The 13,304-nt window shown below is 37.6% G+C and overlaps 2 protein-coding genes across 5 annotated transcripts; both read right to left on the bottom strand.

Annotated features, from left to right (window-relative positions):
* LOC110861859 lies at positions 1-10,199 on the bottom strand. 4 transcript variants are annotated; one of them, XM_035845058.1, is made up of 4 exons: positions 9,994-10,199; positions 9,319-9,580; positions 2,325-2,537; positions 1-1,921 (listed from the first exon to the last, which is right to left on the bottom strand). In XM_035845058.1, exons 1-4 carry the CDS (start codon positions 9,994-9,996, stop codon positions 1,098-1,100), a joined length of 1,302 nt encoding a protein of 433 aa, XP_035700951.1. In that variant the 5' UTR covers positions 9,997-10,199; the 3' UTR covers positions 1-1,097. The 4 variants fall into 4 exon arrangements, 3 of the variants coding, with proteins under 3 accessions (XP_035700951.1, XP_035700952.1, XP_035700953.1); XM_035845059.1 differs by having other exon boundaries at positions 2,328-2,537; XM_035845060.1 differs by lacking the exon at positions 9,994-10,199 and adding an exon at positions 9,729-9,845.
* Positions 10,200-10,472: 273 nt separating this feature from the next.
* On the bottom strand, positions 10,473-13,304 carry LOC118433294. The gene is made up of 3 exons (XM_035845080.1): positions 12,828-13,304; positions 11,910-12,210; positions 10,473-11,368 (listed from the first exon to the last, which is right to left on the bottom strand). The coding sequence occupies exons 1-3, from the start codon at positions 12,989-12,991 to the stop codon at positions 10,931-10,933; spliced, it is 903 nt and encodes a 300-aa protein (XP_035700973.1). The 5' UTR covers positions 12,992-13,304; the 3' UTR covers positions 10,473-10,930.

Genomic DNA, 13,304 nt, shown 5'->3' with positions numbered 1-13,304 from the left:
TAACCTTTTTTTTATTTTATTCCTCAAATTAGATTTAAAAAAGTTATATATATAACAGAATTTGAAAATAAGTAAGTATATAAATATGGTATTTTACATAATTAATATCCCTCCGAACGCATTATCATATCACATCCATATGTCAGAAAAGCTGACTACGAAGGAGTCGAACATTCAAATTTCCTAACCTTAATGAAAAAGTCGTTCATATACTTACAATGAAAAAGTAAAAATAAATTAAAAATTGGCCGAAAATGTTCATTAAAGAGAGGTAACGTTTCTCCGCCGAATACCCAGCGAGATTGTGTGGCGGGAAAAGGTGGACGTATTCTGGCAATTTCATTTCGTTCATAAGGGAAAGCCCCTCCTTTCCCCCCACACACGCGTGCGTGTCCATTGCGATAGGAATAAAATTGAAATGATCAAAGAGGAAGGCGTACTTCCCCCTCTGCGCTGCTGGTATCAGCGCCTTAGCAGCGCAGCGTCGAATAAAATAACTGGGGGCGAATATGTCCGCGCATGTAAAATTCTAAATCAAAGATTTCCCCCTTGACCATAGGTAAACGTAATTCCGTCGGGACGCTTCCCGTCTTTATTGGAGCATCCCAAAGGCTCTACCGCCGAGCGGAGCGTTCCCAGAATTACGTCGTCTCATGGCGGCACCATCGACCTGATCATGGTAGTTTCGCGCAGTTACATACTTGCGCCATGGAAAATTTGCGAGAAAGTGGTCCCGAACAGCTTGTCTCGCCGTACTTCATTGAACGCGTTCCTACATATATTCGTCTTAAGGAACGCCATTGGGGTGGCGGTAGTCCCGGACAGTTTGGACACCGATCCAAACTCCTAACAAGACGTTGATAAGTTCAGGGGTAACACGAGCAATAATAATTTTGGCGGCGTGTCGACGCCATCCATTGCTCAAGACGATTTGTCTAATTAACTCCCTGGACCAAGGTGTCTGTAAGGGACGCACCTTAATCCAACTATTAAAATAAGTGACAACGGATCCAGTCAATACTTTATTCGAGTGTTACGAGATACATACCAGCTCATCATTGTCAACTCTGACTTGATACAAATTCGTAACAAAACGTTCAACAACCTGTACTAGCGTAGTTGACTTTTAATTCATTTGTGTTCTTTATATCTGCCAAATTATGACAAAAGTCGTCATCCTTACAATTAATCCGTCTTACACTTGTATGTGACGCTACAAACGTGCGAATACTGGCATTTTCCCCCGCCATCATGTTTATACAAACTAGATTTATCTCAATCAAACAAGGCAACCCGAAATGTTCGGAAAGATTATTCAGAATTTCTACGACATTTAACGTTCCAATGAAGTATAACGATTCCAGTGGAAAATCCCGCTTTTCCTTCGGGTAAGCTATACTGCCCAGTAGTGAAGCATTCTTCTCGAATGAAAGTGATTTCAATTGGCAATACCTGTCCAGAAAATTGGTCAGCTGATTTCCTTCTATTGTAACCAAAATTTCAAGCGCGACGAGATTATGGGGACAAAATTCTTGGCCGGAGGAGGCATTCAGATTACCCCCCAGGAAACGTCCGGTGGTTTCCCCGTCACAGAAATCGTGTTGGTTATTAGAATTTAATGTGACAAGTCTGTCATTCTGCGGGGATATTTCACGACATCTTTGTTTATCGTCTTTTGATAAACGTAAGCATAAATTTTCCCGCCCTTTCGCAACTGGTGGGGTAGTATGATAATTTTGTATAGGTGTGGCGACTTCCGTTCCCTGGGCGGGGTCTTTGTTCAGAAGTTTGGTCTTTATGGTGGCGTGAATCCATGCAGTTAACAAAGATGCGATAACGATTCCAGTAATTAATAAACTTATCGTCAGTCTCTTTTTTCTGCAAATGGGTCGCCTTTGGGCCTTGATATTTTTCATATATCCTGTAAAACAAAGACATTGTTGACCTTACTCATTATTTCTTCCTGTTTTTCATATCGTAAAGTAAATTTCGACGGTTAAAAGATTTTGTTATCCAAAATCACGCTGGTACGATTCAGATTGTTATGAAGCTGAACCCCTTGTTTGTTTCTTCGTACACTATTTTGCGATATTATGTACAAGGGAATAAGCTTCATACTATGAAGTAATGATGAATACCTTCATTAAATTTTGTAATGAGGGTATTTATTAATTCTTCGAAATATGTTAAATTTACGAACAAAATCAAGATATTTATCCAGCTGTGTAAAAATCTTGGCGTGATTTTGGATTACAAAATCTTACAAAACTTAAAAATAGTAATTTATTTGAAGAACATTTTGAAAAAATGTTGAACATCCTTACTACCATTGATCTGTGCGTCAGCGTTATCATGGGTTGGTTGTGAGCCATTGCTAATTGTAAGAGTCGCAGTCGTTTCCTGAGCCACAAGTGGACCGCGAGATTCGTCTTCCAAATTTGCTGCGGAGGGAGCCTCGATGCGGACGGGTGCGGAACTACCCGGAATCTGGGGGACCTCTTGAGGACCTAATTCTCCAGCCGCGTTTTGTATAGTTTCTATAATACAATATTTATGTATGGTGAGAGTGTGCCATATATTCCTTTTTATCGATTTTTTCTGATCTTTATCAGTGTTGGTTAATTGTTGGATTGTTATTAATTTCTAGTTAAATACTTCTAATGCTTTTACCCTTATGCTTTGAACTAAATACATTACCTCGGGGGTACAAGGGGCCCACGAGCGATTAGAGCGCCTGTTTCCCCACTCTCGCCTAAGTTTACAAAATTGCTTGTTTCATCTGGGTGACGTTGTCATACTGCTTTGAAATGTGATCCCTTTCGCACAACGGTAAGTCCCAAAGGTTTTAAGTCGGATTATAGGCGGAAACCTTCCTTGCACAATCCAGAAGATGGACCTTTCTTTAGAAAGGGTCAAATTTTGCACTGTGGGGTGACCAGACTACTCATTAATAGAGGCAGTCACGCCAGCGGCTGTAGCACATTAAAGGCTAATTACCGACTCCCCTAAGGGCACTTGCGTTTAATATTGCGAAATCTGCCATTCGCGATCGTTTAAAAATCTTCCAGACTTAGCAATTAATCTTGCTAATCTGGCAAACGGCATTTCAAGTAATTCCTCGGAGGTTAGATAAAGCCCTTCGAGTACTACCAATCTGGTCATCGCAAAAAAATCACATTCTGCAATAAAGTGATACCCTGTTTCCTTCCCTTGTCCGCATAAGCAGCCAGTGGACGACACCAGGTTCAAATTATACAGATGTGAGTTCAAATTATTATGCCCCGTTACTACCTGAACAATTGGTGCAGTGAATTACGGTTTAATTTTATGATGTTTCCCAAGTTTTCCTGATATGGCTCCTTAACCTCTTTCATACTACTGATTTTTAAGCAAAATTTCGCTTGGGTACGATGTCGATTTCATAATTACACCTGATAGCAACCATTTAAAACCTTCGTGATTTCCTATAAAAGACGGAACATTTATTTCCACGAGTTTCCAAGTTTTGAGTTTTTTTGCGAAAAACACGAAAATCCACTTTTTAACATTGGTCGGTATAGGGAAAATTCCAAAATTTGTGAAGAAAAATACCCGAAAAAATCCACTTTTTACCATAGAGTTTTCCAAAAAATACCGAAGAAATACTCTTATTTTTGAGAAACTTGGGTGTCAGGATAATTTATGCGGTACACACATTTGTGTACTTCGTCCTCAACGGAAAATCATCTGCTACACAAATGTGTGTATTTCGTCCCCAAGGGAAATAAAATTATTACACAAATTTGTGTATTTCGTCCTCAACGGAAAATAAAATACTACACAAATGTGTGTACTTCGTCCTTAAGAGGTTAAGAAAGAGTTCGGTCTGCTTACACAGATGAGTATCCTGCCACCTGGATTTGTTTGCTTGTTCAGCCCACTCTCTACAGCCCACTCTCTACGGTCGGTTTTCCCAGGCCCGTCAATAGTTACTTTACTAGAGAGGTTATTGCAAAAGTCCATGTGTGACATAGGCCCTTTGAATCCCCTCCCATACCATCCCAACCATTGGTTGTTCACTTGCAGACGATACATTGTTGAAAGTGCGACTCTTTGAATCCGAGTGTCCATCGGATTTTCATGCCCGGGACCCTTTGGGGTGACCCATACCGATTTTTAGAAATTGACGTAAGAAGCTGAAATTCGGCACGGTGACACTTAATGACTTCTCATGAAATAATTTGAAGTCAAATATGAACAACAAGTAACAAGAGGGTCCCTTGGGGGTGACCCATACCGATTTCTATTAGTTTCAATATTCAGCTGAATTTTAGTATGGATGCGAAAAATAAGTTAAGATCTGAATTTCGATTTTTTATAGAAAATTCTGACAAACATGAGTTTACTAAACATTCCTGGCTCGGGCTAAGCAAAGCTGTACTGATAGGTTTTTTAAATAGGTTGAATAGATAGATAGGTTGAATTTAAAAAAAAAATTGTCGCGAAGGCTGTTTTACATCCGAGCGTTTCAATTATTGTGACTGGAATCTGTTGCACAATACTTTGCTTGAATGAAACTTTAGCTTGAAATTTCTGCCGGATAAAACTGGAATTTATTTATAAATCTTGTGCTTTTAATTTTTTAGCAACAAGGCCTCAGAAGGCGAGAAGTACAAGTCCATAACGCCAGCGGTGTCGCGCTGGTTTTGACGAAACCACGATAATTATGTAGACTGAGATACATAATTAAACACGTGCTTCAGGATTTCTCATGATGTTCGGCTTAATCGAAATTATGACGGAATCCATAAGCGAGAGTTTGCATTTCTATCGAGAAATTTTTATCCCGAGAGAGAAAAATATTCTCGGTTTCGGATTCCATCATAATTTCGTTCAACTTGCAATGCGTAGTAATTTGCTCGTAATTTGACCTAATTTTAAATTGCCCATATACCGAAATATCATGAAACCCTTCACGGAATTTCAATACGCAAGTTTTCGGTTGTGGCAGAGTTTTTGAATACAGTTTCATCTAAAATCAGGATTTTTAAAAAGCCTGCAAATTTTCCAATTTTAACGATATTTCAGAAATGAAAGAACATGTAGGCCCAAAATTACTTCTATAGAAATACAAAAATACGTTTCCAAGAGTTTAAACTCAGAGGTCAACGCCGCCGATTGCCCGCGCCGCCGGGCGCCGAACGGTTTTGACGCGATGCCGCCGCCGCTAAAATCTAGTCGGCGCGCCGGCGCCAATATTCGGCCGCCGATTTATACTTAAATTGATTAATTTTTTAATGTAGTTATTTTTTTTATTTTGTTAAAAATTATTTTTCTTTAATTTTGAAAATTGATATGATAAAAATTTTCCTATCGTCAAATATTACATTTTCAATAATGCTCTAAACTTGTCGAAAGTGCATGATGAAGAAAAAGTTAATGAAAACATTCATTTTGCAAGAAATATCGTATATTTCCGATTATTGGCAGGTTTCAGACCCTATGTATTTAGTGCAGATATGTTTAGTAATTTATGTAGGCGCCGCCGATATTTGCTCACCACGCCGCGGAGCGCGGCCGCCGCCGACCAATATAGATTTTCAGTTTTCAGTATTTTGAAATGACAAATTATGCAACAACTTCAATTCAATCATTTTTGTCTTTGTGACGACAAAAATATATCTGCTAATTATTGTTTTCGTAATCATAATTAATTTTATTATTAAGTAACCTGATTGGTATTTTTGAAAATTCAGCTAAGTGAAATCAAATTAGCAGAAGTCTTTGCGAGCGCCGAAGGAACAAAAACGTTGGGGCGCCATTATAATTTTGCCTAGGGCGCCACATTACCTAGAACGGGGCCTGGCAGTATGACAACGTCACCCAGATGAAAGATGCAATTTTGTAAACTTAGGCGAGAGTGGAGACACAGGCGCTCTAATAGCTCGTGGGCCCCTTGTACCCCCGACGTAATGAATTTATTTCAAAGCATTAGGGTCGTCGAAGTACCAAAAGTCACTAGAAACTTCAAATATTGATCAGTAAAATAAATAGACTTTTAATTAAAAAATATCGATCATCGCCTATCGTTTTGCACCACCTATTTTTCAATTTTTTCTAGCTACGAGCTGTTTCCGATGAAGCTGGAATGTCATGCTAATGTTATAAGTAAGTAATGCAATTATACAGATTTGTGTAAAGCTTCAAGTCATTCGGTACACTGATGTGAAAACTAAGCGAAAAAAACCATATCGCTTATCGTTTTGCTCCTGACTGTAACCGCTCGACGAGCGCAATTAAGTATGTACTTATACAATTACCAACTATGTATGTAAATACATTGGTCGGGTAATTAGTTACAACTTTATACAATTACTTTGGTCAAAAATTACTCAAATACAGATTAATTACATTTCCATTTCCATTTTCATTTATTTACATTTACGCCCCTGGCAAAATTTTCAGAAAAAATTTCAGCCAAAATTCAGATTTTTAAAAACGCTCTAACTTTTCGAGTTTTAGCCCGATTTCAAAAATTGAGTACAATTTGTGCTCAGAATTACTTCCCTGAAAATATAAAAATTCATTTTCAAAATTTTAAAAAAATTGATATTTTCATGCTATTTCTGAGTTTTTAGAAACCCCAAAAACGATAATTTTTTGAAAATTAAAAGTTTTTTAAAAATGAATTTTTATATTTTCAGGGATGTAATTCTGAGCACAAACTATTCAATTTTTGAAATCGGGCTAAAACTCGAAAAGTTAGAGCGTTTTTAAAAATCCGAATTTTGGCTGAAATTTTTTTTGAAAATTCTGCCACGGGGGTAAACATGCCCATTCAGAAAAAGGAAAAAATACGGGTGGGCTTATTTTTGAGCCTGAACAATGTAAAATTAGTCCGGTCCACATTGGCGATAACCACCTGACACCTTCTCATTGTTAGTTACTCATTTGATTGCATGCAATTTTTATTGAAAAAATTGGAATACGGGGGCACTGCCACCGGTCCAACTGATGATGTTTTTCATTTAATTTTTGAAAAATATGGTGCCTGAGACCTGTGTCTTTGCTAAGTGAAGCCTTTCCATTTGATTTGTACTGCCGCACGTGTAGTACAACTTTACAAGCATCGAAAATGGCCCAATTCTGTCTTTTAATTGCTCTCAGCGAGGAAGGAAATTAATATTTGCGAAAGCAGGCTTCACTTAGCAAAGACATAGGTCTCAGGCACCATATTTTTCAAAAATTGATTGAAAAACTTCATCCGCTGGACCGGTGGCAGTGCCCCCGTATTTCAATTTGTTCCTCAAAATTGCACGAAAAATTAGTAACTAAGATGTAAATTATAATTAATGTGCACCTAAATATATGCGTTTTCTTGCATATTTATGGTTGTCAAGCTCGAAAGTCGTTTTGGAAATGTTCGACAATTTTTATTTATTTGTGAAACTTAAACTGGGCCTTAATTGAAGCCAAAAAATTAATTACAAATTACACTTAGGAGGAGAGCTTCACCACCTGCCCTTCTCAGATCTTGATATCATTCGGATATGTAGTAGTGTCCTATGAGTGTACTAAAACCCTGAAGTGGTTTGACTCCATGCCCACATTTGCGCCCGCCACACCCCCTCAAAGGGATGAAAACCACAAAAGTTACCAACTTCAAACATCCACCAAAAATCCAATTTTGCTCGGATTTTTATAAAATTTGCATTTTTGTGCTCCCAGATACTTGTGTGATAATATCCAATAGCAATCTCATTTTTTTTGAAATTTTCGAAATTTTCGAGCTGATGAATTATTCGCAAAAATTCAAAATTTCAAAAAAGTTGAGATATCTACTGGATATGATCACACAAGTATCTAGGATCACAAAAATGTAAATTTTATAAAAATCCGAGCAAAATTGGATTTTTGGCGACATTTAAAGCACATGAAAACAGGGTTTTTTTCGAGTTTTTGGCGCCTTTGAGTGGGTGTGGCGGGCGCAAATGTGGCCATGGAGTCAAACCACTTCGGGGTTTTAGTACACTCATAGGACCCTACCACATATCCGAAGGGCATCGAGATCTGCGAAGGGCAGGTGGTGAAGCTCCCCTCCTTAGTTACACAAATCCTTACCAACACTAAAGAAAAACCAATAACAATAAACCGTTACAACGCATGTAACCAAGGGGTGAAAGTAGTGTGTCATATGTCAAACTGAACACAATATTGTGTTTGCCCGTTCAAAATCTGTTAAAATTGACATGTCTGACGTTTCTTCAATATATGAATCAAATTGAACTGTTGTTGACCTTCCAATGACCTCCAAGTGACATTTCATGACATGTGAGGTCAAAATGCAGGTCACCATTGAATTGCTCATTGAAAAATAGTTAAAAATGATGTGTCACATGCCAAAACTGAAATATGACACTTTTTCGTCACTTTTCGTGACCGTGACGACGTCATCGCCACAGGTGACGTCCAAACGTAAAATGACATGAATTTTCGAGTTCCTCGTTGAAAAAATAGTTAAAAATGATTTGTCACATGCCAAAACTGAAATGTGAAACTTTTTCGTCACTTTTCGTCACCGTGACGACCAATGTCAAAATGACATGAATTTTCGAATTCGTCATTGAAAAATAGTTAGAAATGATGTGTCACATGCCAAAACTGAAATGTGAAACTTTTTCGTCACCGTGACGACGTCATCGTCACAGGTGACGATTTCACAGTGTCCATCTTCGAACTCATCCTGTCCCATGACGTTAGGAGTTTACGTTCAAAATTTCAAGCCTCTATGTCTCTTCGTTCAAAAGTTATCGGGGCTACGGACAGACAGACAGACAGACGGACGGACATAACGATCTTATAAAGGGCTTTCATCCCTTAATGATTTGATAAATTATTTTTGGACTAGAATATGGCCACTGCCTCGATTTCGTACCCCAATTTTCCAATTTATTGAGTTTTGCAAAATTATTGCAATTCCATATTGGTTTTCCGCGATGGAATTACTGTAATTATTGAAGGTTCTTAGCGTATTGTTTACGCGTCATAGTTATAGACATATTTTGCCAATTACAAAAGAAATTTTGTTAGAAAATTAAAATAATTTCATTCGAAATTACTGAAATGAAACACCACTACCAAAAATGATCCATTGACACCGGCAGGGTTGATAACAGAAACAAAAGTGGAAAGGAACAGTCGAAAAGGTAGCAAGATTATCTGTCTTATACTACAGCGTATTCGTTATATGAGCTTTTCACTTATCAGGAATTTTGAAAGCCACACAAAATTTTGTAAGCAATTCGGAATTTTGTTAAATTGTTGTGAATTTTGTCTCACCTGCGGCATTCCGGTGATTTAATGACTCCAAAATTCCGACCAGGCGTTCCACCGTTGCTCCACTTCCGTTAGCTTCTTTCCAAGCTTGCAAACCTTTGTAGATCTTGTCCCTCGTGGAATCTTGTGGATTTCGAACTATATCCCGAATAGTAATTTCTTCAAGTTGCATCGTACGAAAGAGTCGACTTAGATCTTCCAAAACGACTACGTGCTGGCATAGAATTTCCCCCGCGAGATGAATTTGAACCAATGGTGTCGTCGTCTAAATATGTGTAGTTAATTAAATAATGTAGTTAAGTAAATATGTATTAAAGTAAATTGAACAGTTTAATTTCGTTACGCTCACGGCATGATTTTACGATAAATTTGTTATCGCTAATATCAATTACGAGATCATTTAGGCAACTTACCTTGAAATGAAGCAGTATAAAGGCTACACTAATTTAATTATTCCCTAACGGAGTCGTCTTTTATTTAATAATAATGCACTGCATTAAATATCTATGTACGCCTCTTAAAGTAAATATATGTATAAGTACAATTTTGTTCATAAATTCCCTATCCTGCAATGGCATCCAGTACGAGATAAATAAATTATTGTGAAAGTATGGAGTAATAAGGCGACGCAAATTTAATTATTTGGCAAAAATACAAACCAACATTTACTAGACTTACCATATTGTAAAAGAGTGCAGTGTAAAATACTGTGAAGTGTGTATCTTGTCTTTGTTGTAATTATCCCTTAGTTCTGCGTGGGACGGAAAGGCCCCTTACAACAATACGCTAATTAATTGCTAATTAGCGTATTCGTACTAATTATATGCGAATTATGGGCTAAAACCATTCGATAGGATAAACCTATCCTATGCTTCCTACACACTCCGTCGCTTGTTAGAGTGTGACAACATATGTATGAGCAGGAAGTTTGTATGTACATATGCATGATAAGGGAATAATGTGAAATACGCGATGCCCGATAAGGAATTTGGTTGCGATCAACAACATTTCAACACAGAGGAATACATAAATGTTTATTCACTTTATGTTGACAATGTATTTGAAAATGTATGTATGTATGTATGTACGATTAATATTATTTATTTCCTACTTTTAAATAAATATGTATCACTATAGATTTCAGGAAACACAAACAATTTGAAAAAAGCATGGATCCGTTTCCGCATCATTATTTACTTATCTCAAAAAGAAAAACATGAATCAATGACATACATGTCTACAAATTATTATTTACATTTCCCAAAACTTCCTTGTATTGAGGGATTTCACGGCAAGTTTGTAACTACGTAACTGCGCACTTTTGATATATGTAAGTTGACTATGCAAACATTTTGGTAAACGTTTCTTTTTCTAAAAAAGTAAAAAAAAAAGTAAAAAAAAAGTAAAGGTAAAAAAACCGTCTCATAATTTCAACGGAAATATAAAAATATGAAAGGCTCGAATAATGTATGTATGAACTTCTGTTTCCGAATGAAAAACCATGCATTTGTTGTTCGTAAGCTTGGTAAATGTTCGTAAATTTCCTTAGTGGTTCCGCAAAGTTACAAAGCTCACGCGGTTCCGAGGGTTACAAACTTTGACGTGCGTTCCGTCATCATTTTTTACACTTATTCGTACACAGGGTGGTCAAACTAGTAAACTTTTCCGACTGTCCGCGAAACAGCGTGATGAGGGTGCGATGATACGTCTCCTTCTCGTCCGACCCATGAATGTTTACGCTTTCTATGTTCGGAAACTTAAAAACCGTGACAAATTTTGTGATGAAGCATGCACTAATATTTTTAAGGTGGAGGTTGCTCAATTTAGAAAGTACGATGGGATCATAGGTATCATCAGGTTCGATTTTATCCAGGGAACAGTTAAACAGCTTGGCGTCCACGGTTAAGTTAGAAATTGAGAGGCTCAGCCAGTTTACCGTGTCGTGGATGAAGTGCCAGTCTCTGGTCAGGGTGCGGATCTCGACTTCGGTCGGGTGTTCTATTCGGGGCAGACAGGACCAGTTAAAGTCTGACCGGTCACCTTTCACCCACACCTGTTCAAAAAAACTGTTTTCCTTCAAAGTTCAGTGATCCCGATTTCTGCTCCTTCACATTCAGTCATTTTCTTTCAAACTCATTTCATCTGACTTCAATTCTTACTTCGCCCCATGTGTTAAGCATAGGGTGAAAAATGGAAAGAGCGAAAAATCCGTTTATTCACAGTCACTCATCTCCCGGGTGAAAATCGTATGTAGAATTTGACATAATTCTGCACAAGTGGCTGGAACAATGGTTTGTGCAGACAAAATATGAACGATTCTGCATAAAGCTTCTGACGTGTATATTCTGCAGAAAGGTTTAGCACAATTATGCATAATTCTGCATATTTTTGTGCACACATTGTTTCGGCATAAATTGTTCTGCATAAAATCCAGCCAATTCTCTGCATACAACTTAGCTAACTTTCTGCATAAAATCCCTTAAATTTTTCACCAGGGCTGAAATGACTGAATCTTTCACTCATTACAGGAAATTCATTTTCATTCACTATGATAATCAATCTAATGAATGAAACTGAACAGGTATGACTTTTACCAAAATGTTGGATGTTTCCAGGGTGATTTGCGCCGTTTGGTTGGTTATCTTGTACAAGTCGGGGACAGAGCGGATGAACGTGGTGCTTATTTTCGGGGAGTTCTTTCCAGATGGCGGTTCATGTTTTGGGGGAGAACAGTGACTACTAGTTTCTCCATCCAAGGGGGAAGGTAAGTCGAGTTTTGGTGGGTAAAATGCCCCCAAGATGATCAAGAGGAGTACGATTGCAGTGTTGGCTAGGATGAATATCCTGGCTCGGGTGATTTTTACGCATTTAGCTGAGTTCTTGGTGGGACGGTGGCTAAAATAGGGGGAAGATGTTGTTGCAACTTAATAAGTTTAGATGAAGTAAGAATATTACGAAGTAAGGATTATCCAAGTCTATGTAGTTAAATATGTATAAACGATGGAGATACATCGAATAGATATTTGTTACAGAATTTATTCAGTGCTGCAAGCTTGGCAATGTTTCTGTGTGGAACTAAACCCTGCCTGTATTCATCAAGGGTAAGAAAGATCTCAGTTGATGAGGAAAATTGGCCCTGCTATTCTTATTTAATTTCATAAGGCTCACTGTTTAACTTCTAACTTTGGAACGAATACAATTGCTTGTTTTTAATGATGCGCAAACGTACTGATCACTTTTTATGTGCTACCGTGCAACCACGCGTTAAGCCTAGTGGTCAGGACGGATTTTTTTGCGCGAAACGAGAAATTGTTCGATTTGTGTCAAATTACTCATTCACTAAAGTGGAACCCAATTAATTTTCAAACTATTACCTAAGTTTCTTATTTTCTCTTTTTGCACGGAAAATTCGTCCTGAATACTAGGCTTTATGCCAGAATTCTTCTCCATCCTGAAGCTATTTTTTCTGAAATTATGTAGTTAATGTACATCTAAATATGATTTAAACTTACATTTTGGCGGAAGCACAAATTTGTTGGCTTGTTGGATGGGGGAGATTTAATCTTGTAAATTTCTGACCTCCGTTTACAGGTAACATTTCAATAATGTTACCAACTTTGGATATATTCGTTTCCAGCGTGCATTTCGGAGGAGAATCCTTTGGAGATCTGATCATCTCGGAAATTTATGTATGTGAAAATCCTGGTATCGTAAAAGATAGGTTCCCAAATTTTACAAAAAGGAGGTGCCACTATCAAAAACTTGGATGGGAAAGGACAATATTTTTTGATGTGCTTTACAATTATGAAATCAAGAATAACTCGCAGTATGTTTCTAAATATGTATGCTAACTCGAAAATTTATTAGAAACAACGTGTCACAATGACTTCCAAGAATATAAATGAATCTACATGTCGATCTCCTAACGTGGGAGATCATGATTCAAGGGATTTAATTAATTTACATGATAAATTGCTGTGAATATTTCG

The sequence above is a fragment of the Folsomia candida genome, unplaced genomic scaffold (assembly GCF_002217175.1).
Source record: "Folsomia candida strain VU population unplaced genomic scaffold, ASM221717v1 Fcan01_Sc046, whole genome shotgun sequence".
Lineage (NCBI taxonomy): Eukaryota > Metazoa > Arthropoda > Collembola > Entomobryomorpha > Isotomidae > Folsomia > Folsomia candida.
This window is presented reverse-complemented; position numbering and strand designations above follow the sequence as displayed.

What these genes read in the sequence shown, in the direction of transcription:
- LOC118433294 (XM_035845080.1), bottom strand. Translation starts at nt 12,991, where the DNA reads ATGATCAGATCTCCAAAGGATTCTCCTCCGAAATGCACGCTGGAAACG. An exon ending in ATTTGTGCTTCCGCCAAAAT is followed by an intron (nt 12,211 to 12,827) that starts GTAAGTTTAAAT and finishes CCCCTATTTTAG; the next exon opens with CCACCGTCCCACCAAGAACT. An exon ending in TGGAAACATCCAACATTTTG is followed by an intron (nt 11,369 to 11,909) that starts GTAAAAGTCATA and finishes TTTTTTGAACAG; the next exon opens with GTGTGGGTGAAAGGTGACCG.
- LOC110861859 (XM_035845058.1), bottom strand. An exon ending in AAATCACCGGAATGCCGCAG is followed by an intron (nt 2,538 to 9,318) that starts GTGAGACAAAAT and finishes ATTGTATTATAG; the next exon opens with AAACTATACAAAACGCGGCT. An exon ending in TGACGCACAGATCAATGGTA is followed by an intron (nt 1,922 to 2,324) that starts GTAAGGATGTTC and finishes TTTGTTTTACAG; the next exon opens with GATATATGAAAAATATCAAG.